The 24,217-nt window shown below is 42.3% G+C and overlaps 1 protein-coding gene across 10 annotated transcripts in view; it reads right to left on the minus strand.

Moving 5' to 3' along the window:
* The window catches only part of MYT1L (myelin transcription factor 1 like), a 746,199-nt gene that overhangs the window by 64,069 nt on the left and 657,913 nt on the right, over positions 1–24,217 (minus strand). For all 10 annotated transcript variants that reach the window (XM_075341068.1, XM_075341066.1, XM_075341065.1 and 7 more), the window contains 2 exons: positions 20,164–20,285; positions 10,234–10,302 (listed from right to left, as the gene is read on the minus strand). In XM_075341068.1, the coding sequence (XP_075197183.1) occupies positions 10,234–10,302; positions 20,164–20,285 (191 nt within the window). The remainder of the gene's footprint in view (positions 1–10,233; positions 10,303–20,163; positions 20,286–24,217) is intronic.

Below are 24,217 nucleotides of genomic sequence, written 5' to 3' on the forward strand. Positions count from 1 at the left end.
CTGGGCAGCTGCTGGCTGATATTGTTAGGCTGGTGGGCTCCCCATAATGTGGGGCTCCCCATCCTGAGAATACCAGCCTTCAGCCGTTTGACTTTACCCTGGCTGGTATCTAAAAGAGGGGAACCGCACGTAGTTTTTTTTTAATTAATTATTTATTTAGTTTACTGCTCGATATTGACACGCCCACCGGCGGCTGTGATTGGTTGCAGTGAGACAGCTGTCACTCAGCGTGTGGGCGTGTATCACTGCAACCAATCATAGGCGCCAGTGGGCGGGGAAAGCAGGGAATACGAAATTGGTTAATCAGCGGCCGGCTTTTTCAAAATAGTAAAAGCCGCCGGAGTTTTTTTAACAGCTGTGCAGCGCCGTGCCGGTGATCAGGAAACGGTGAGTATGAGAGAGGGGGGAGACTGACCAACATGGACAGAGAGAGGGACAGACAAGAGAGAGAGACCGACAGACAGAGAGAGAGACCGACCGACGGACTGAGGGAGATTGACCGACATACACAGAAAAAGAATGACCGACATCGTAAGAAAAAAGCACAAAACGTACACGGAGCATACAGAGATGCATCCGTGTTTACTAACGTGTACGCACATACCCATAGACTTTTTGGGTCCGTGTGTGCATGCTCCGTTCAGAAAACGGACATGCTTCCGTGCAAAACGGAAACACATACGGATCACGGACACGGATACACAGACATTATGGAATAACGCACATGTGACCTCAAACATAGATTAACATTGGTGCATGTTTGTCCATGTCTCCGGTATATATGGAAACGGAACAAACACGCATGTGTTTAACGGATGTGTGTTGGAGGCCTCAGGGTGTTCGGAAAGAAGGAAGGAACATGTTCACTCTTAGGCCAAAAACACACTTCTGCATAAAAAACGTATGTGTCTCACGTTCCGTTTTTCGGGTCCGTGTTCCGTTTTTTAGGGGCGTTTCTCCCGTATGTATGACATCCGTGTGATGGTGTATGCTCTCCGTGTGTACGTGTGGAATGTCCGTATTGGCATAAAATACATACGTATGCAATCCGTGTGCCGTCCGTTTTTAGAGGTCCGCATTCTTACCCAAATAACGTTGTTAATCCTTCATCATGAGATCCTCGTGTTGTTAATTGGTCAATTTCCGTCCCTCATCAGTGTATAAGGGTTAAAAACATTTCAAATCATTGTTTTCTGGCTCTACCACTCATTATACAGACACCAAAATGTCTCTCTCCAATGAAGCAACCATGTATTTGCTATGGTTGATATCTAGGAGATTTGGTGTTCGGCGACATATGCTTGATTATGAACCACCTGTTGAAAAAAGGATGTGGATCCACCCCCTTGTCAAGCTCAGGAAAACGCATGGACATTTTAACATTCTTTATGGTGAAATGTGCAAATATCCGCCAAAATTTCAAGCATACTGCCATATAACCATACCGTCCTTTGACAACATCCTTGGCCTTGTGCATCACCAATTGAAACATCAGGACATTTGACAATTTGACAATTTATCTGATAGATTGGAAACAAGTGTTGCTGATGTTTGGATTAAAAACGCACACGGACGATACGTGCTGAACACGGACATGCTACGTGTGCTGTCCGTGCAGGTACGGACCCATAGACTTTAGCGGGTCCGTGCCTGCGTGTTAACGGCCAAAACGGACATGTCGTCCGTGCGGGAAAATGCACACACGTATTTACCACACGGACACACGTTCTGTGTGATTTTACGCATTACATTGGTCAACGTGTCTCCGGTACGTGCAAAAACGTACCAAACACGGATGTGTGTTGTGGGCCTTAGCAGAAGCTGCCGGGTCTCTATACTTCATAGTATAGACTAAAAGACGCCGGTGGTAACATCAACAGCAAAACCGCCAGTTAAGCCAATTTGGAAAAATAACGTCACCTCTTTCGTGAAGCAACTTCAACCGGAAAAGCTTGGCGGCTCTTTGAAGTGTTTTTCCCTAGGGTTTTATTCAGCCTTTTGACCTGACAGTGTCAAATTAGTAGTGGATTCAACAAGGAATACGCATCAAAGGAGATACAGATTTGGGTATATTCACTCCTTTTTCAAAAGTCACATTAAAAAAACACTTCAAACACTCTTTAAATTATCTTCCTATTCATTTTAATTGAAATGTTAGGGTTTTTTTTTTATTTTTTATAGATCATATTTTGAAAACCTTGCCATGGGAAAAAAAAAAGCGGTATGTCACGACCTTTATTCCTCATAGATAGTGTTAAGTTAAAACGCTGAAAATCACAGTGTGGGGAAAGAAAAGTTTTAAAATTCACTGATAACTGCTTTAAAAACATCTTTAAAAATTATTGAAAAAAAAGTTCCTAAAGTGGTTAAATCTTGAAAAATATGTTAGTTTTTTCCACTTCTAAAAAGCTCCATATGAACACACCTTAACTTTTCTTTCTCAATTTTTCTTGCAGTATTTTATTTGCAGATTTTCTCTATAGACTTCCATAGTGAAAATGCAGTAAAAATGCACATAACGTTATTAATCGCGGATTAAAAAAGCAATAAAAACAAGTAACAAAGCAATAAAGACGTAAAAAAAAGCACTAAAAAAAAACGCAATGGAAAAAGTCATAAAAAACTAAATTAGCCGATTAGTGCAGAAATGATGCAGAAAATCTGCAACATCAAAAACTCACCAAATGCTCATTGTGGGAACACAGCCTAATGCATGGTAGATGCTGATACCCAGAGCCTAATTTTTATGGTGTACTCTTTAACAAGGCTGAGTAACTCGCAGATTCTTGTAATGTGATGTTCGGCTCAGCACACACCTGCTGGCATGGCATCATCAGACACTGTTCACACTACAGAGTCTGACAAGCAATCTGAGGCTTCTGGATTGCTCAACCAGAGCATGGTGGTTGCTGGTTTAGGTTATCTGGTCTTCAGCTCTGCAGGAGTTAATTCCTGCAGACTGGTGAGCAGGACCTAAGAGCTCAGGTTGCTAATTGCCTTGTGCAGCTGTCTCCTCCCTATTTGAAGTACGTCTTCCTTCCAGTAGGTGCCTATGACAGCTTCACCATAAGCTCCAGCGATCCCGGTCTTAGTGGTTATCTTGTTTATTGTCATCCGTGTTCTGCTTTTGAGTGGTGTGAGCATTCCCCTGTTGTGAGTTACTTCCTTCACTTTTGCTTTGCCCCCCAGTACACATATTGTCTCTCCTGTGTGTTTTGAGTGTTGTTTTTACGAGTTTCCATTCTTGTCTGTGTCTTTTTGTGGGGTTTTGTCATTGTTTTTTCTGGCCCGCCCCAAGGGAGTTTAAGAGGTGGGGTAAGATCAAGGCTTAGACAGGAGTTAGGGTCATGCTGGGGGCTCAGACCTGGCTACCATCAAGACTACCTCCGAGATAAGGGACAGCAAAGGGTCTCAAGTCTGAGGGCCAGTCTAGGGGCTCCTGTACTTTCATTACAAACTTTGTGACAATTCTTTTGGATCCTGTCTTTAGGCTGCTCTATATTATTACCCCATAAACTACGCCCTTCGCTAAAATTATCACTAAATAAAAAGGCCCCATATCTCTGGAATCGTATGGTGGATGAAAAAAGCAAAAAAATAACAATACTCAGGAGAGTAACAGTAATAAGATAAGGGCAAAAATTGACACTTTTGATTTGGTAATGGGTTCTTTTTAAAGGCACAGTAACATTTCTGCTTGTACCTGTCGATCAGCCCCTGTTCTGAACGCATCAAACAAACCATGGCCAAGTTCTATATTTCCACAGGAGATCAGCCTGTACATTGTATAACATAAAAGCCTAGATTATGGCGGAAAGAGCGTCCGATACAATATCCTCTCCTCCTTCTATATTCATATATTGATTATCGCTCTCACCATTATTGTCAGGAAAGCAGCATGGGCATCATTATAGCCGCACTCCTCGCACACAGCCTGCAATCACTCCGAGCAATTAGCAGCGAGTGTATATTACACGTCAGGCATTCTTTATGCTATGTGTTTGGTCTCCGTCACATTAGGGAGGCCGATAGAGGAATCTGTCAATATTTAATGATCCGCTTCCTAATCTCACTTCCTTTTTATAAATAGAAATTGAAATTCAGATAAATAATTGTGGTTTTCTACGGCTTCTAGAAAAGATAACCTTGTAAGGGTGGGAGAAAGCGTCAAACCGTTCTTCTATGGAGCGTCAGGTCTCCGGGGCTCCTCTTTACTGCACTTGTGATTGCAGTAGCTTCATTGATCTGGTCTTAAAGGGAACAAGGCATATTTATCAATGCTGATTCAGGCCTCAGTCTGATGTCTAACATTCTCATACAAGTGCTATCTTTAGTTTTCTCAGATAGCACTCCTACATGTGATCGATCACCTATGGGTCTATTCACATGTCCAGGATTTCTTGTAGAATTGCAGAGACATGCCGATTTTGGTTCAGATTAAAATAGGCAAGTCTATGGTTCCGTAAAACTAATCAGATCACACTTCACTTTGACGACAAGCAAATTATACAATCTGTCAGAATGTAGCAGGTGGAGAAACTTTTTTTCTCCTTGTATGAGAAAAACTGATGACACCTGGACAACACACTGATCAAACGCCGATCAAAGTCTGATCCCAAAGATTGATATGCTTTTTCTCGTACATGAAAAAATTGGGCATCTGAATGAGCCCTAACTTTAACGTTAAAGTGGTTATCCACTACTAGGACAACTGCTTCTTATTCCACATGTTTCCCCTCAGTTAAAATAATAGAACTTAAAGTGACCTTCTTTACTGGCGCCCTTCCAGAGGTGTCCAGGCTCTCGGTATGAGGGCTCACGAGTGGTTGTGACGTCACGTCCAATCAGCACCGGCTTCCTTCTCCCCGCCTTCGGACCAAACGAGCAATGAACAGGAAGTGAGTGCAGCCACTGTGCTCACTTCCTGTTGATGAACTTGTTTTTTCTGAAGGTGGGGAGACAGAAGCCAACTCTGATTTGATGTGGGGCTTGCATGACGTCACAACCCCACGTGAGCCCCGGCACCAGTGCAACAGCGCCGGTAAGGAGGTGAATACAAGCTTTATTATTTTACCTGGAGGAAACATGTGAAATCACAAGGGGTTGTCCTAGTTGTGGACAACCCCTTTAAGTTCCAACAATGAGTTTTTGAAGCTGCATATTTTTGCTAAGCAAAAAACGAAGTATCTTAGAGATCCAACAATGTGGTGGAATTTATACAAATCTCATGCACACTGTGTTTTATTTTTATGCTGCGTAAACTGAGCTATGGTGCATGATTGAAATCCGCAGCGGGTCAGCTTCTTTAACGGGTAGGTTGAGTTTTATGTGCAGATTTTCCCCATAGATTTCAATTGCAAAATAGAAAAAAGGTCAGCTCACCATAACCTACAACAGGCACAGTAATTTTTCAAATCTGCACAGAGACGCCCAGGTGGGTACGGCAAGCACCGCTAAATGAAAAATGTATGTGGAATTCCAGTAAAGAGAAAAACTGTCCAATTTTCAGTATAAAGCTTCATTTATTGGTCCATTAAAAATCAAGCAACATAGCATGAACAAGATACCGACAATGATTTCAGACCAACGCGTTTCGGCAAAGCCTTATTTATGGTTGTTCAGATATGATTGTCATCCACCATGTAAAGCTGAAAGCAGACAGACAAGTTGCAAAGACAAGCCTCAGAGGTCTCTTTGCTTTCAGCAAATCATTAAATCATTGAACAATCACGAATAAGGCTTTGCCGAAACGCGTAGGTCTGTGACCATTGTCAGTATCTTGTTCATATCATGTTGGTTGATTTTTAATGCACAAATAAATGTGAAATTTTACACAGAAAATTGGACAGTTTTTCTCTTTGTTGGAATTCCACTAGCTTTTTTCCTAGAATTCCATTAGAAAATCAGAAAATCCGATATCAATAAATCAAAGCCAAATTCCAGGAAGTATAAAAACAACAAACACTGCAGTGCGAGAAACACGAGAAAAACAGTTAAAAAACGCAAGTGGCCTAGTTTAACTAAAATCTGCAACATTAAAGACTCACCACATACTCATCGTGGGAACGTAGCGCTGCTAGATAACTCTTTCTATTCTAGGTTTTACGCCAGACTGTTGTTTAATGAATCAGGGCTCTATTGTTTTATTACGTTATAATATTAAGCATTTTTTGTCTTACATCTTTGCTGATGTCTTTGACGCTTCCCTTTCACTATCTATGTTAACAAAACATGTATATGTTTATATGTGTATATGGACTTTTCAAAAGCTTTTGATACGGTGCCACACAAAAGGTTGGTACATAAAATGAGAATAATGGGGATAGGGGAAAATATGTGTAACTGGGTTAAAAACTGGCTCAGTGATAGGAAACAAAGGGTGGTTATTAATGGTACGTACTCGGACTGGGTCTCAGTTCATAGTGGGGTACCACAGGGGTCAGTATTGGGCCTGCTTCTTTTCAACATATTTATAAATGACCTTGTTGGGAGCATGCGGAGTAGAATTTCAATATTTGCAGATGATACTAAACTCTGCAGGGTAATCAATACAGAGGAGGACAATTATATATTACAGGGAGATTTATGTAAATTGGAGGATTGGGCTGAGAAGTGGCAATTGAAGTTTAATGTAGATAAATGTAAGGTCATGCACTTGGGTAGAGGAAATAACATTTATGATTATGTACTTAATTGTAGAACACTGGGTAAAACAGACACAGAAAAAGACTTGGGTGTATGGGTGGATGGTAAACTTCACTTTAGTGGACAGTGTCAGGCAACTGCTGCCAGGGCTAATAAAATAATGGGATGTATTAAAAGAGGTATAAGTGTTCATGAAAAAAATATAGTTCTACCTCTGTACAAGTCACTAGTGCGACCGCACGTAGAATACTGTGTACAATTCTGGTCACCGATATATAAGAAGGACATAGCTGAACTGGAGAGGGTGCAGAGAAGAGCGACCAAGATTATTAGAGGAATGGGTGGGCTGCAATACCAAGACAGGTTATTAAACTTGGGGTTATTTAGTTTGGAAAAATGAAGGCTTAGGGGGGATCTAATCACAATGTATAAATATATGAGGGAACAGTACAGAGACCTTTCCAAAGATCTCTTTACACCTAGGCCTGCGACTGGAACACGGGAGCATCCGCTACGTCTTGAGGAAAGAAGGTTTAATCATAATCATAGACGAGGATTCTTTACTGTACGAGCAGTGAGACTATGGAACTCTCTGCCGCATGGTGTTGTAATGAGTGATTCACTACTAACATTTAAGCAGAGCCTGAAAAATTTAATATTACCAGTTATGTATATTAGATTTTATGACAGGGTGTTGATCCAGAGAACTAGTCTGATTGCCGGATGTGGAGTCAGGAAGGAAATTTTTTCCCCATTGGAACTTCTTTGCCACATTGGGTTTTTTTTGCCTTCCTCTGGATCAACATGTTAGGCTACGGGTTGAACTAGATGGACTTAGAGTCTCCCTTCAACCTTAAAAACTATGATATGATACTATGAAAAATTAGCCAAAATTTTGCAAATCATTGCCTGAGATTAATAGGGTTGATCAGGACTAACATAAGGATTAGATTTATCCATAGGATAGGTCCTCATTTGTCAGATCGATGGGGTCTGACACCCGGCATCCCCACTTATCAGCTGTTATCTGGTCTAATGGCATAAGCCTGCTTTACACGTTGCAATTTTGCATACAATATCGTATGTGATTTGCAACGCCCCCATCGTATGTGTGGCACGATCAATTTGTTGAACGTGCCACACAAACGATTAACCCCCGTCACACGTACTTACCCGTCCATACGACCTCGCTGTAGGCGGCGAACGTCCACTTCCTGGAGTGGGAGGGACGTTCGGCGTCACAGCGACGTCACGTGGCAGCCAGCCAATAAAAGCGGTGGGGCGGAGCTGAGCGGGATGTAAACATCCCGCCCACCTCCTTCCTTCCGCATTGTGGGCCGGGAGCCGCAGGACGCAGGTAATATCTGTCATCGTTCCCGGGGTGTCACACACTGCAATGTGTGCTACCCCGGGTACGATGAACAATCTGACGTGCATGTGTATGCGATTAATGTTTTACCGTTCAATCGCAATGGCACGTACCTGTCACACACTGCAATGTACCTTACGATGTCGGATGTGCGTCACTTACGACGTGACCCCGCCAACACATTGTAAGATACATTGCAGCGTGTAAAGCGGGCTATACACTGTTTAGTGGCCACTCCCGGTACTGCAGATTACCGCTTATTAAGTGCTATTATTTTATAACATTCTATTATTGACATCCCCATTAAAGATTATCTGTCAGGTTTTTTATTTAATCTGAGAGCAGCATGATTTAGAGGCAGAGATCCTGATTCCAGGAATGTGTCACTTGATCAGAATCGTGCTGTATTTCCAATATATTCAGCGTTTTGTCAGTAGGAAATTATTAATGAAAGACTAGGAGTCACATGCCAGCCAGTCACTTTAGTCTGTGTAACCCCATCCTCACAACTGAGTGACAGCTTGTTGACAACATACAGTGCACGTAACAAAAACTGCCAGTCAAGCGTGTGGGTGGGGTTATACAGAGCTCAGCATCCATGACTCTGCTACATCTACAGGAGAAAAAACAAGGCTTTTACCAAAGCAGTAAGTGCTGGAATCAGGCTCTCTGCTGCTACATTATGCTATTCTCAGATTACATAGTAAAAATCTGCTGACACATTCCCTTAAAATTAAATATAATCACAGGGAAATGTGTAATCTGTGTATGAATTGCTCCCTGCAGTGATGGAAACTGGCAAAAATAATTGTACTTCATGACTGCCTTCTACGTGGCACAGAATGATGGGGAGGGGTTCTAGCGAAGAGCAGCTCCCCCTTAGTGGGTCCCTGTCACTATCGTCTCTCTGCTTTAAGAGATTAGTGCTTGTTTCTGGGCCTGAGTCTTACTTTACCGGGTGAGACTCTGCTATTTAAATGTGGTTTTCTTTACATTGGAAAAGAGAGGGTTAATGTCAGTTTGCTTGCTAGCAGCCTCAGACTTCTGATCAGGTGTTTCCAGTTATGACTTCTCCCAGTCCCTTTATATACTCTCTGCTACCAGCAGAGGGTGCTAGTTATTCTTGATTCTTTTGGATTCTGGTCTTGGAGGTGGAAGGAGCTGGTGAAAATCTCTCTTGGAGTTGTTGGTGTGGCTGCAGTTTTAGTGCGGACTGCAGCAGTTTGTTGTGGTGTTTTCCCCCTGTCTGTCTTCCTTTCCCATTGTGTTGTATCAGTGCAGCGGTGAGACTATCGTCCTTCACCTGCCCACTCCCTAGCCAGGAACTATAATAGGGTTATTTCAGGGCTTCAGGTTCCTGCTCGGCAACAGGTGAGGAACCTGTATAGGGTTTGGCTGGGAGTGCAGGGTACAGTGGCAGGTAAGTGGAGAATGTGTCAATTTTTCCTCTCACTAGCGCTAGGGCCCACGGTTGTTAAAGTGTCCCCGGTGTACCCCTTGTTTATTGTGGCGTTTCCCCTGTTTTTTGTGTATTTGGCCTCGTGCAGGACCTTTCCTAGTCCATGCGTGACAGTCCCATGTCTAACATTTTGATCCATTTGCTCTGGGGCTCTCCTAGTTCACTTGATGCCATTTTGTTAGATCTACTATTGTCAGGACCCAGTTACAATCATTACATAATATGACCTTCCAGCTATATTCTATATTCTGACTCAGCAACACGGTGACATTAGATATAATAAGATCTATGTGTATTATAAATGACACTCTCTAAATAATCAACCTTTTACCACTGGTGCTGAATATACACTTTTTTATTTTAGGATATGAGATATGTCTGGAAGCATAACACTACGTCGGGGCATTTTATTGACTTGATATAGATGGTATTAACCTCACTGATTTAAGAAAAGTAAAACTCAGATAGAATAAGTAGAATAATGACAAGTTATATGAGCAACAGTAAAACAGATGGAAAAAAAAGAAATGCAGCCAGTGGCTGGTACAAAGCTTTATGATACCCCGGATAAAGCTTCCTTCCAATTTCTCACCCTGGATAAAGCTTATTTTCAATTTTTCAGTATTGCTCAAAGTACCTTTACTTCTACAATCTGCAGAGTCTTAAGACAACATCACAGGAGAGAAAACGTAATAGAAAATTCACGAATAATACAATAACATTACAAACAGCAAAAAGATAAAAAAAGATGGTTCCTTACTTGAGTTCCTGTGAACTAGTGGCCATCATGTTCCGAATACTCTTTTCTGCCAGTGGACAACCAGACAATCTGCAAAAAAGTGTCCAACAAGTCTAAATAAAGGGTTAAAAGAAGACATTTTAAGATTCGGGGGTAAAGGAAAATATGGGTGGACTGGCAGAGAATGGGAAACAGAGGCCAAAATAACACTGCATTGGCGCCATCTGTAAAGTGTTACATCTTTCTGCCCACAGCTGTAATATGATAGGTAAATCTCGGCATCTTAAACTTGTTCTTCTTTAAGTAATTTTCAGGTCAGTTTTTCCTTTACTGTAATTTTGAAAAAACTAATGTCTAGTACTCTCTGGAAACCATCAGCAATGTGCTGTTAATGGATCTGTTATTGCTCAGGTGCATCACGTTTACTGTATCGGCCGTTGACCTAGTTATCTGTGATATATTAGGACATAGAATACATCCTGTTGTCTAGATAGTTAACACACAAAGGTATAATTAATTTATTAGTAATTCAGAAAGGAAGAATAAGAATACAAAGTATAAAAATCCATCACCAACCCTGTGTGTTTCTGTTTCCAGATAAAGGAACCAGATAGGAGATTTGTCATGTTTAAAGAGGAGCAATCACCAGGATTTTCCTATATAAACTAAAGCCAGTGCTATACTGGTGCTATCATGCTGATTCTATACATACCTGTAGTTGTGAGATCGGATACATAGTTTCTGAAATATAGCCAAGTAAAGTTTGTGAAATGCACTGTTAGTTGATGAGAGGTGCAACGGAATATTTAACAGGTGGGTTGCGTTTTGCTAGTTATTCCCACCCCTGTCAGCCTGCCTGTCCTTCCTCTGCCTGTCCTTCCTTCCTTCTGTCCTTCCTCCTCCTTCCTCCCCCTGTAATAACAGACACAGGAGGAAGAAGAAGAGGCAGGCAAACAGGGGCAGAAATAACTAGAAAAACCCAACCCACCTATTAGATATTATGCAGCACCTATCAATCAAGTAACAGTGTGTTTCACAAGCTTTACTTGCCTGTATTTCAGAAAGTATACATCCAATCTAACAACTAAGGGGTACTTTGCACGTTGCGACATCACTACTGCGATCTTTTCGGGGTCAAATCGAAAGTGACGCACATCCGGCGCCAGTAACGACGTTGCAACGTGTAAAGCCTAGAAGCATCGATAAACAAAAGCGTCGAAAATCGATAATTTGTGTAGTGTTAGTCATTCCCATAATTTCGCTGCAGCGACGGTACGATGTTGTTCCTCATTCCTGCGGCAGCACACATCGCTGTGTATGAAGCCGCAGGAGCAAGGAACATCTCCTACCTGCCTCCACCAGCTATGCGGAAAGAAGGAGATGGGTGGGATGTTTACTTCCCGCTCATCTCCGCCCCTCCGCTTCTATTAGCCGCCTGCTGTGTGACGTCGCTGTGACGCCGCACAACCCTCCCCCTTAGGAAGGAGGCGGGTCGCCGGCCAGAGCGACGATGCAGGACAGGTAAGTGCGTGTGAAGCCGTAGTGATAATGTTCGCTACGGCAGCTATCACAAGATATCGCATCTGCGACGGGGGCGGGGACCATGGGGCTCGGCATCGCTACAATCGGCTAGCAATGTCGCAGCGTGCAAAGTACCCCTAAAGGTATGTATAGAATCAGCATGATAGCACCAGTATAGCACTGGCTTTAGTTTATATAGGAAAATCCTGGTGGTTTGTCCTCTTTAAAAGGATATTTCCATCCCATATATTTATGGCATGACAAATTAATACGTCATAAAAGTATAGAAGATGTGGATAAACAAGCAATGGGACTGGCAGAATGGGGCACTGGAGCATTTGTTAGTGGTTGGTATTTTCATTAATTTGTATGGTGACACTAACCACCTTATCAATAAAACCAATAAAAACAGTTTCTCCAATCTTGAAAAAAATGTAGGTCCCATTGGTTGAACCATAAATGTAGGTGATGAGAATACCCTTTAAACTATGGTAGAAGCAGGGCTGAAGTGGTGAAGATGAGGATCAATGTTGTCCTGAATGCGTCCATCATTGACGGCCCATTCATTGAGGTATTATTAACGTGAATGGTAACTTAGCATTTTGTAAATGTTGCGGGCAGAATGAATCAGAGCCTGGCTGTACAATTGTACCCAGGTATATTCCTCTGAAACGCTTTGCATTTCAGAGAAAACATACTTTAGATAAAATCTGTCAACAGGATTTAACCCCCAAACGATTTATATGTACATGTAGGTCTTTCAAAGACAAGTCCGGCAATACCTTTACATGGCCAGTCTGTTTCTCTGTTACTGAGGAATCACTGAATTGATATGGAAATGGAGCTTAAAGGCTACTTTACACACTGTGATATCGGTCCCGATATCGCTAGTGTGGGTACCCGCCCCCATCTGTTGCGCGACACGGGCAAATCGCTGCCCGTGCCACACAACATCGCCCAGAGCCGTCACACATACTTACCTGTCCGGCGACGTCGCTGTGACTGGCGAACCGCCTCCTTTCTAAGGGGGCGGTCCGTGCGGCGTCACAGCGACGTCACTGAAGCGTCACTGAACCGCCACCCAATAGCAGCGGAGGGGCGGAGATAAGCGGGACGTAACATCCCGCCCACCTCCTTCCTTCTGCATAGCAGCCGGGAGGCAGGTAAGGGGAGCTTCCTCGTTCCTGCGGCGTCACATGCAGCGATGTGTGCTGCCGCAGGAACGAGGAACAACTTCGTTACTGCTGCAGTAACGATTTTTAAGAATGGACCCCCATGTCGCCGATTAGCGATTTTGCACGTTTTTGCAACGATGCAAAATTGCTTATCGGTGTCACACGCAACGGCATCGCTAATGCGGCCGGATGTGCGTCACGAATTCCGTGACCCCAACGACTCTGCATTAGCGATGTCGCAGCGTGTAAAGCCCCCTTAAGAGCTATTTGTAGATCTGAAGCCTCTGTCACTCCAGCTCTATTCCTCGCCCAGTGCTGCCTCCTCCGCTTGACTGACGGCCTGTAAACTGTGTGACTTCATGCAAGTTAGCAATTAGACAAGCAGGAGCAGGTGAAGCTGAGCAGGAAGTAGAGCTGGAGTGACGCAGCCATCAGATCTACAGCCTGATTTGCATATCAATTCAAACACTAATTTCTCAACAATAGAGGTACAGAATGACCATGTAAAGATATTACTGGATTTGTCTCTGAAAGAGCTATAAATGGTTTTATGGATGAAATTGTTTTGACAGTTTCACTTTAAGGACCCTGAAGAGATGAGAGTAGTCTAGTGTTGCCCCCGGCTGGCTCTTCGCTGATTGACTGTTTTCTCCTTATGTACATACAAGGCATAGACCTGTCATTCAGCGCTGGACTAGTCTCATTTCTAGCTGTAGTCCCTGGCTGTATCTTCTATCTTCTTATTTAGAAGTGAACTAAAGGTGAAAATAGAAATGTGCAATAGGGTGATACCTGATGAAACAGGGGTGAGGGGGATGAATTGAATCGTCACCTGGGGTGATTGTGTGAGACACAACTAATATGTAGGCATAAAGGCTACTGCAAATCAACAGGTATAGAGACACCGAGCTGGAATATAATAAAGTGGAAAGTGGTTCCTCTGCTCTGCTCGTGTAACCAAACAATGAGTCGGATAAAATTTAACAGTTTTGTGTTTATCTACAAGTTTTGAGGTGATCTGGCCTCTTCTTCAGGATAGAACTATAATCTATATGGTTTTATCCTGAAGAAGAGGCCAGATCGTCTCGAAACGTATAGATAAATAAGCCTATTACATTTTATCCGACTCATTGTTTGGTTACACGGGCAGCGCAGAGGAACCACTTTCTACTTTATCATTTTCTATATTCTAATTTGGCATTTCAGAGAACAATATACATGGCTGCAATAGCGCAGCCTGGCTCTGATTCATTCTGGTCATGGTTTGGGCAGCATAAATATGATGACAGGTTCCTTTAAATACCCAAAGGCATGTCAATGAAGGCAAAATGGGCACAATAACAGCCAGAGGACTCTGACTCTTCACCACTCCGGCTCTGCCCCCATGACTCCTGGTATCGCCACTTCAGCTCCACCCCATTACACCTGGTATCACCACTCCAGCTCCGTCCCCATGACTCCAGGCATCACCACTCCAGCACCGCCCTATTACTCCTGGTATCACCACTCCAGCACCATCCCCATAACTCCTGGCATCACCACTCAAGCTCCGCCCCATGACTCCTGGTATCGCCACTTCAGCTCCACCCCATTACTCCTGGTATCACCACTCCAGCTCCGTCCCCATGACTCCAGGGCAGCATCACCACTCCAGCGCCGCCCTATTACTCTTGGTATCGCCACTCCAGCTCTGCCCCATGACTTCTGGTATCACCACTCCAGCACCGTCCCCATGACTCCTGGTACCGCCACTTCAGCTCCGCCCCCATGACTCCTGGTATGCTTTTTACACATAGCTTACACTGATTTCTAACTTATTTTTCTTCGACTTAGCGAAGCAGACAATTTTTATAAAGCAATGTTTATCTTTAGGTCATACCAATAACTACATCATTTGGCTATTGGTTAAGCCTGAAAACTCTAAAGGTTCCCTTTAAGCATTACAGCAGAGAACAGCAAAAAATAAAGACTCAGTGGTTGAAAAGTGCAATTATATGAATATTAATATGATCCAATATATATTCAGAGTAACCAGTTATTAAAGGCACATTAATACTACAAAGGCTAAAAGCTTTATTGTAAAGTCCATTGATTATGAAGCAGGAAGACGTCATTTATCACCAATTACGCCACGATTAGTTGGATCTGTGAATGACTGGGAATCATAGGAGTAGAATCAGAGAAAGACTTTACAAGGTGCAAATTGGCGTTCACCAACTTTTCACTGCCGGTAAATGCACAGCTATTATCTACATATGTAGGACATCTATATTTATCTGACTCCGCACCTCTATGACGAATGTATAACAAGTGACCGGCTCAGTCGCTAATTGACCAGTTTATGCAACACAGAAGCGGCAGATATTCATTACTGCATCTCTCATCAGCAAAAGCAAATACTAAAAAACCTTCAAAATTCATTCATTAGAATACGGACGCTTTTGTTAATGTTATCATTTGATTTATTTTTCTTTATTTAGTTTAATTTTTTTGTATTGTTTTTTAGTTCATTTTTCATCAATGGCCTCAGATTTGTAAAGCGATGCTATAGAAATAAAATTATTAACAGACAGAGATTAGATATCCTTCAACAACTTTAAAATTCTTTGTCAAATTGTGGCATCTCATCTAAGGATTTCCTTCAGGGTCACATTGTGACCTCCCGTGACAGCAACAGAGAGTCACAAATGTTTCCTATTCTTCTCAATTATATGTCGCTGATTGCACGTTGCAGGCGGCTCAGTTGCCATTGACTTTAAAGGGAACCTGTCAGGTCCCCTCTGCTATCCAGCCCAGCAGCATGTATACCTGTATGCCCAAATTCCCTCCCTGTATAATGCTATTTACTAAAATCAATGTTTAAAAAAACATTTATAAAGGGCGTGGTTCATATGCTAAGTAGGCCAGTGACTAGTCGATGGGGCATTGTTTGCCGACTAGTTGGCCCTCTTTCTATGTTATCACACCCCAATAGGCATGATAACATGATTTTCAAGAGCCGGCATCACCGCAGCTCCTGGAGATCTTGCGCATGTGTGAGGCTCATTGCAGCAGCGTCAGTGCTCTTTAGAAGCCGCGCTTCCCGAATTCAGAAAGGTGCACGGTGCACGATAGGTGGTGCAGAAGCTGTTCTTCCAATCATGTGCATTTCACCTAATGAAGCCAGGACATGTATACTCGGCTTCTGAGGCGCAGTGACTCCACTAAAAAATGCCGCGTGCATGCGCAAGATCTCCAGGAGCTGCGGTGACGCCAGCTGATGGAAATCATGTTATCGTGTCCAGAGGAGCATGATAACATGGAAAGCGGACCAACTAGTCCGGGGAAACAACGCACCATCAACTAGTCATTGGCCTAATTAGCATAGGAACAGCGATCTTTATAAATTACTTTTTAAACATTGATTTTAGTAAATAGCATTGTACAGGGATGGTTAGGCAGGGAATCTGGGCATACAGGTATTAATGCCGCTGGGTTGGAGGGCTTTAAAGGGAATTTGTCACCAGATTTTTGCCACCTAATCTGAGAGCAGCATAATGTACTGGCAGAGATCCTGATTCCAGCGATCTGTCACTTACTGGGCTGCTTAGTGTAGTGTTGATAAAATCACTGATTAATCAGCAGGAGATTATAATTACAGGACTACTTAGCATGCTGCAGGTAGTCCAGCATATTCATGAGGTCTGTATAACTGCTAGATCTGCAGCAGAGAAAACACTGATTTTATCAAAATGACAGCAAACAGCTCAGTAAGTGACACATCGCTGGAATCAGGGTCTCTGTCTCTACATTATGCTAGTGCTTAAACCTGGGGACAGATTCCCTTTAATACAAATTGCATGTGAAGTGTTCGTGACTTTTTTTTACAGCAAAATTGCAGCTTTAAAAATCGTTGTGTGACAGCAAGTTGCAGACAATTGCAGTAATGTTTGAGTTGTTTTCAAGCGAGAAATGTCACCATGTAGTCCCAGCCTTAATCTATAGTTTGGAAATGTTGATAAATTGGCACTTGTCTTCAACGGATAGATGTCAGATACTTTGGAGTCTCGCAAGACAAGGAACAAAAGATAAACAGGAAACCAATGATCAGACGCAGCGGTGGCAGAATTTACATTGATGGCTATCAATTAACTTCGGCAATAACAATGATAGATATCAATAACAGCAATTGCACTAACTCTCTGCTGCTCGAGAGGCCCATAAGAAATCTCCAGGATTATGGCACTTTGTATATTATAGACTAGGCTTTGCAAGAGATCATGGCATTTCAGAGACTGTCACAAACACAGACATTCTTATGACCATGAAGTCCAATAAATCAGAATCCCACCTAAAAGTAATCCAGCAATTTCTTCGGAAACACCTTTAAAGAGGACAACACCAGGATTTTCCTATATAAACTAAAGCCAGTGCTATACTGGTGCTATCATGCTGATTCTATACATACCTTTAGTTGTGAGATCGGATGTATAGTTTCTGAAATACAGGCAAGTAAAGTTTGTGACATGCACTGTTACTTGATTGATAGGTGCAACGGAATATCTAATAGGTTGGTCGGGTTTTGCAAGATATTCCTGCCCCTGTCTGCCGGTCCTTCCTCCCCCTGTCTCTGTTATTACAGGGGGAGGAAGGACAGCGGGAGGAAGGTAAGGCAGCAGACAGAGGCGGGAATAACTAGCAAAACTTGACCCCCCTATTAGGTATTCTGCAGCACCTATCAATCAAATAACAGTGCATGTCACAAACTTTAGTTGACTATATTTCAAAAACTATACATCCGATCTCACAACTAAAGGTATGTATAGAATCAGCATGATAGCGCCAATATAGAACCGGCTTTAGTTTATATAGGAAAATCCTAGTGGACGGTCCTCTTTAAGATTACTACAATTATACATAAGTATTTTACTACGACTGCTGATCTGGTATCTATGGATGAATTGCATGAATTTTGCTGCATTCATGTTTTATTTTTCTTTACTTATTATTCCATTTATTTGTAGACACAATTAATCATATAATTACTTTTATTTCTTTGTAATGATTTTTTAAAGCATGTTTGCATAGCTACAGCTAAGACCTGAGTCTAGGGGTGGGGCGGCTCCTGATGTTGGAAGACTTTAATGTTTAGTAAATGGTTCTTCATAAAGGAAATAAATGCAAAGTACAATGATTTACATCTGCAGATATGTACGCCATTGTTCTTCTCTATAAAATCACAGCGTGCTGCTGTGACGCCCTGGACTAGTCAGGTCATCCCAGGTAGTCACACACAACACCACACCCCCTTCTCAGTTAGGTAACATCAGTCAAACTTAAAAGCCTTGTCACCACCCTCCAGGTTTGATGTCCACACCAAGGGGGTGGAGCCAGGTGGTTGGCTCCACCCACCGAGGAGTTCACAGGCCTGGAGGCGGGAACCTAAGTAGTCAAGTTCAAATTAGAAGAGAGAGGAGTTTGGACAGTGAAGGAGGGAGGTTGAGTTCACAGGCAGACCTGCGCTCAGGCCTGCCAAGGACTACCGGTGGCTGGGTCATAGCCCAGTTGCCACTGGCAAGGAGGCAGATGGTAGTGGCCGCCTGCAGGAGACCGGGAAAACGACCGGTGGAACCGTAAGGGACCGGGACAGGGTAGTGGCCCGCCGGAACTGAACCAGGGAGCCAACTGGATACCGGAGCACCAGGCAGGGTACTCAGACCCCGAACTAGGCTAGAAGCCACCACCATAGTCAAATTAACTGATTGCGGTCTGGACCTCAGGGGTTCATTCCCACCTAAGTCCCGATTGAAGGCAACAGCCCAACCATTCCGGATAAGTGCCACCGCCAAGGGCAAGAGATCCAAAGGGCCAGCGTCTGCGGGCAAATGGGCTCCTACGAGAGCTACACATCGGGGAGCAGACTACCGGTGTCTAGGCACAGGAGTCAAGATTCACACACAAAGGTGCAGGAGAAAGGCGTGCACCACCAACCTAATCTGGGAAAAGCTGCAGCCGGGCCCCATTCACTCCGTTTGGTTTACCAGTGACTCCAGTGTCTTGTGTCAGAGTGAGTACACCAGTGCCATCAGGCACCGCGCCGCACTGCACCGCAACACTATACCCTGCATTCGGGCCCCGGCCCGCCGGACCCCGGGACCAACATCCCCTACCCACGGAGGTGTCAACACCTAGCTGCGCTACTACACCGCTCCCGGGGGCCCCCACACCTTCACCGCAGCGGTGGTGTCCACAATCACCACAACCCGTGGGTGGCGTCACGAACTATCATTTAAAACCAAACACCCAAATCCCCGCGTGTAGCGCCAACTCCCTTGCAGAGCGACGTGACCCCCGGGTCCGTGAGAGGCTCGAGCCACCACCCGCAGTACGAGCACGGATCCGAGTGGCTGGGCGGTCGCAGCCGAGCCCGCGGGGCAGTACACAGCACATATGTACAGATTTAGGTTCACATGTCCAGTAATCATCTGTTAGAATGGATCCAGCAGCAACCCATTGATCAGACACAACTTTTTTTGTTCGGCTAAAAAACTTATTTCAATTGGATCTATTTTGGAAAATTAATCTGTTAATAGCCATCCAATTTCTTCCTTTTGAAATTGATCTAGTAAGAAATAAAATGATTCTTTTTAAATAAAAGGAAAACGTATGGTTAATTGACAGATGCATTTTCCATAGACTTTAATGTTAAAAGAACAGATCAAGTTGAAATATTTTTTTTTGTCAGCACAACTTTTTTGTCAATGGATCGCTGCTTGATCCATTCTAGCGGACGTGTGAATTTAGTATCAGTGAGCTATCTGAGGCTAATACTCTTCTCTAAACTCTGAAGTCGGCAGAAAATAAGCCCTACCTTGAAAATAAGCCCTAGTATGGTTTTACAGATTTTTTTTAGTATGCTTGAAATATAAGTCCTACTCCAAAAATAAGCCCTAGTTAAAGTGAGTGTGTTGTGGCATTCCCCGTGGGTTCCCGTGTACCTGGCAGAACCCTGGTAGTCACTGTGTGATAGTTATTTAGTATAACTACACTACATTACAGACATATTTAGATAGGTTTAGGGGTTTAGTGCTTCATTAAAAAAAAAAAAAAAAAAATTGTGACCATTTGTAAACGGATAGGCAAGTGCCAGTGTTCTACAACTCTGCTCCACTAAGTAGGTGACACAAAATCAGACCCATACAGATTTATTTTTTCTTGCTGTAATACACAACTCAAATAGAAAAATAATACTTATTGAAGGTTGTAAATTTCTTACGTTAATAAGTCTTTTTTGTTCTCTTTACACTGAGGATATTTGGGCTTGGGGCTTGGAATTGTAACTTCACCAGGGTACCTTCTATCGTCAAGGGCATCATGGAACGGATCCAAATCATCGTGCTGCAAAAATATAGAGAGATAAATTAATAATTAATTAACAGACACATTGAGTTATGATTCAAGATATGCATTTTGTTTTAAAAATTTTCTATTCTTCTTGCACCACATGGTTCATGAACATTTTTGCGTTTAACTCATTTTGCGCATTTTAGAGCAAAAAGTGAAATGTTCTGCTAAAATGGCACAAAAATTGTGTAAAAAACCCCAGTCATATATAAAGTAATTCAAGGAGAAAGCTGGAGTACCTTTGCACAATTGCACAAAAATTTGGCAACTTTTTAAAAAGTTGCAATTTATAAATCAGTCCAAATCCCCTGGAAACCCAACCCTTGCTCACAATGATAAACATAAAATTAATAACAGATGAACACATATAAATAGACTAAAAATAAATGTAAGGAGGAATAAAGTGCAAATGATAAACAGTCATAAAACACCAAAAACTGAAAAAAAAAAATTCAAAATATAATAAGAAATGGACCCCAAAATGTTAAAACTGTTTTAAAATGAGGCACTCGCAAATCATAACATAGGCTACTGGTGGGGAATAATATATTTTTTAACATTAGGTATTAAAACAGATTAAAAATACAAATTTATGCACAAAAATTGCAAAGTTATGTCTGATGATTAAAGTTTTGCTTGCTCTGGGGCTCTTCTGTGCATGCACATTCTATCATGTGACTTGCACACTCACACCATGACAACCCCAGAGAAAGCAGGAAAGATATGAATACTGGAAAGTAACTATTTAACATTTCAAAAAACAAAAAGAGGTGTAAAACTTTGTTTAAAACTGGCCAAAATGTATTACTACTCCATAATCACCACAGTCAATTGCTTACATTCATTTATTTTTTTAGATTGCAATTAAGCAAAAATGAAAGCAATATAGAATGGTTTATTTCCAATACTATATATTTTACATATGCTATAGTTAACTTATAATGTAGATTGAAATAATTATGTTTAGAACTACAGAGAATTCTGTATTCCCAGTTTTAAGAGTCAAACTATGGGGTCATAGATGATGATGTGTATTGCAATATAGTGGTCTCCAACCTGTTCCTATCCAGTTATTGGGAAATGATAACTTCCATGATGCCCTAACATCCTCTGGCCCACTTACCTCAAGGACCACTGGGAATTATAGCGTTGATTGAGATCCCATGGGCAATCAGGACATAAGCTATCAGGGCATCATGGAAGTAGATCATGACAGCAATCTCAAACTTTGACTTATGTCATGGCTTGAGACTATGAAAAAAAATCTGGCGTCTGCTCCCCTTTCCATGGTCCGCTAATTTTTTTTGTGATCCATGTTGGGCTTTAGAAGTAGCCTGGTGTGCTCCCATCTGACGAGCTCCCTAGGCTTATTTTACACCTACCAGGACACACACCTTGATCTTGGTATTAAGACTTTTAGTTTGTCTGCCTGCAGCTTCCAGTACCTCTCCAATCTGTCTCTGGTCTCCAGGATGTCTCCTATGTGCTTGCGAATTCCAGTACCTCTGCAAGCTGTCTGCAGTCTTTAGGACCAGTGATACCTGAGTGTGGTCTTCTGGACCACTGCTACCTGTCTGTAGTCTTCGGGACCACTGCTTTCTCTGTGGTTTCCCGTACCTTTGCTTCCTGTTTCCCGCCTGCCTCACCTGCCTGCCTCATTGACGCCCGTGGCCCATGTGCCCAACCAGACCTTGGGCTCTTAGGATTTACCTGACCTAGTGAGCCTAACAAATGCCAATATTAGTGCCATTTTGCCAGTATCGTTGAGTGTGTTATTGAGTGTAGTTCTTACAGTTTTACATGACACTGTCACAAGTATTTAGCGTTGAGAAGTCAAACAAGATTCTGAATTTCATACTTGTGAGAACACATTCAGCATCAGGTTATATAATACTATGGAATTGAAAATATAACACTCCTACATAAACATTAGTCACTTTCTCAGTCGTGCATCTTCTCCCTCCTCCATAGTGTTGGCTGTAGGTATTCACTGCATCATGAAGACAAAAATAAGTTCAGAAATATAGATTTCTGCAGAAGAAGTTTGATTTTATAATCCCTTCTTTTTAGAACGTTCCTTCAAACATAAGCCGATCACAGGGGTACCTCCAGCCATCAGTATTTACTTTGTGGTAAATTAGTAGCACCACCATAAGAAGAATTAAATATTACATGGTGGTAATAGAAAATGATGGGATGACCATATTATGCATAGACATGTCTGTTGGACAAAGGTGAAAAGCCTAAGTGTGTTGTCCGTGAAATCAAGTTATCACTTTTCTGAAGGTTAGGTAATAACTTGTTGATTGGGGGCTGTCTGACTACTGGCACCTACAGCAATAGGTAGAACTGGGAATTTTATTCCTGATAGCAAATTTTTATTTCTATTCCAAAAGGGAAAAGTAGATCAAACTCCTGACCACTAGGGATGAGTGGACTTGTGGATGTTCGAGTGAGCTTGGTTCGGTTGGACTTTAGGTAAAAGTTTGGTTCGGGACCTGGACTTGACCCCAGACTCTAAATACCATATAAGTCATACAAGAGTTTTTAACTCTACATTTGCTGGTTTAATAATGGGGGTGTCTGATAGACAACTATACATTACTAAGCCCAGGGTTTGACATCAAGTCAAGTATTACCCTGATTGCCACTGCACCAAGGCAATCGGGAAGGGCTGGATAAAGTGCCAGAATTGGCGCATCTTACGGATGCGACACTTCTGGGGTGGCTGTGGGCTGATATTTTTAGGCTGGGAAGGGCCAAATAACCATGGGCCTTCCCAGCCTTATAATACCTGCCCCTAGCTGTCTGTTTTACATTGGTTGGTTATAACAAATAGGGGGAACCCCACATCATTTTTTTAAAAAAATTATTTACCTGCACTGGTTATCAAAAATAAGAGGGACCCAATGTATTTTTTTCTTTATTGTTCACAGCAGCGTACAGACATCTTCCATATGCAATAAAGCTTGTTGATTGGCTGCAGGCTTTCAACAAACTGTATTAGCATATGAACTGCACCCGAACTCTGAACTTGGACATAGACTTTTTTTTCGAGTTCGAGCCCCAGACACCCGGTGTCCATTATAAACCCTGAACTTTTCCTTTAGGGTTTACTTATCTCTACTGACCACCTCCTGATTCATTCTAGATGAAGCAGCTGATAAAAGCCAATTTCAGCAATTGGCAGTCCAAGAATTAGTGGTGTTTGAGCAGGCACACTGATGATCAACACATCACCTATCTTATGATAGCTGAAGATGACTAGTTTTCACTGGACATCCCCTTTATCTACGCTACTGGATATTCTTATGCTTCTTCTGATAACCCATAAGATCCTGCTCCTCCTGCATGATGTGGTATCAATTAACAAATGTTTTATGCCTATAAGAAATGTTACAGATATTCCAGACCTTCACTGTAATGTATAGTGTGTAAAGTTTCAACTTTTTATCGGAATCATTTCTGACCACTCTGGGACCCCAAACAATCCCCAGTCAATCACTGTGTAGGGAAACGCAGGACAGCAAGTGCAGTGACCCCTTCATTCTCTGGGGGTCTTAGAGATGAAACCCACACTGATCATAAGTAATGGCCTATCCTACTGCTCTCCCATCACATTATTGTCTAGTATTAAACTATCAACTTAAAAATAATCAATACTGGAAATGTTTGTATTTGCTGTGCAAGTGTGAGACTTACAGCAGGATCTGACCCTCTATGTCACCAACCATCACAGTCGTCGTACCAATTAGATCACAAACTACAACAATATACTTTTCTTACAATCATATCTTGTACATATTTAGGCTTCCTACAGGTTCAACAACTTATACTGTATATTTTTATGTTATTTGTTTTGTTTTGTAGAATAAAGAGAACCTGTCACATTGGCGGGAATATGTGCGTCGGATCTTTCTATCTGT

The sequence above is a fragment of the Anomaloglossus baeobatrachus genome, chromosome 3 (assembly GCF_048569485.1).
Source record: "Anomaloglossus baeobatrachus isolate aAnoBae1 chromosome 3, aAnoBae1.hap1, whole genome shotgun sequence".
Taxonomy (NCBI): domain Eukaryota; kingdom Metazoa; phylum Chordata; class Amphibia; order Anura; family Aromobatidae; genus Anomaloglossus; species Anomaloglossus baeobatrachus.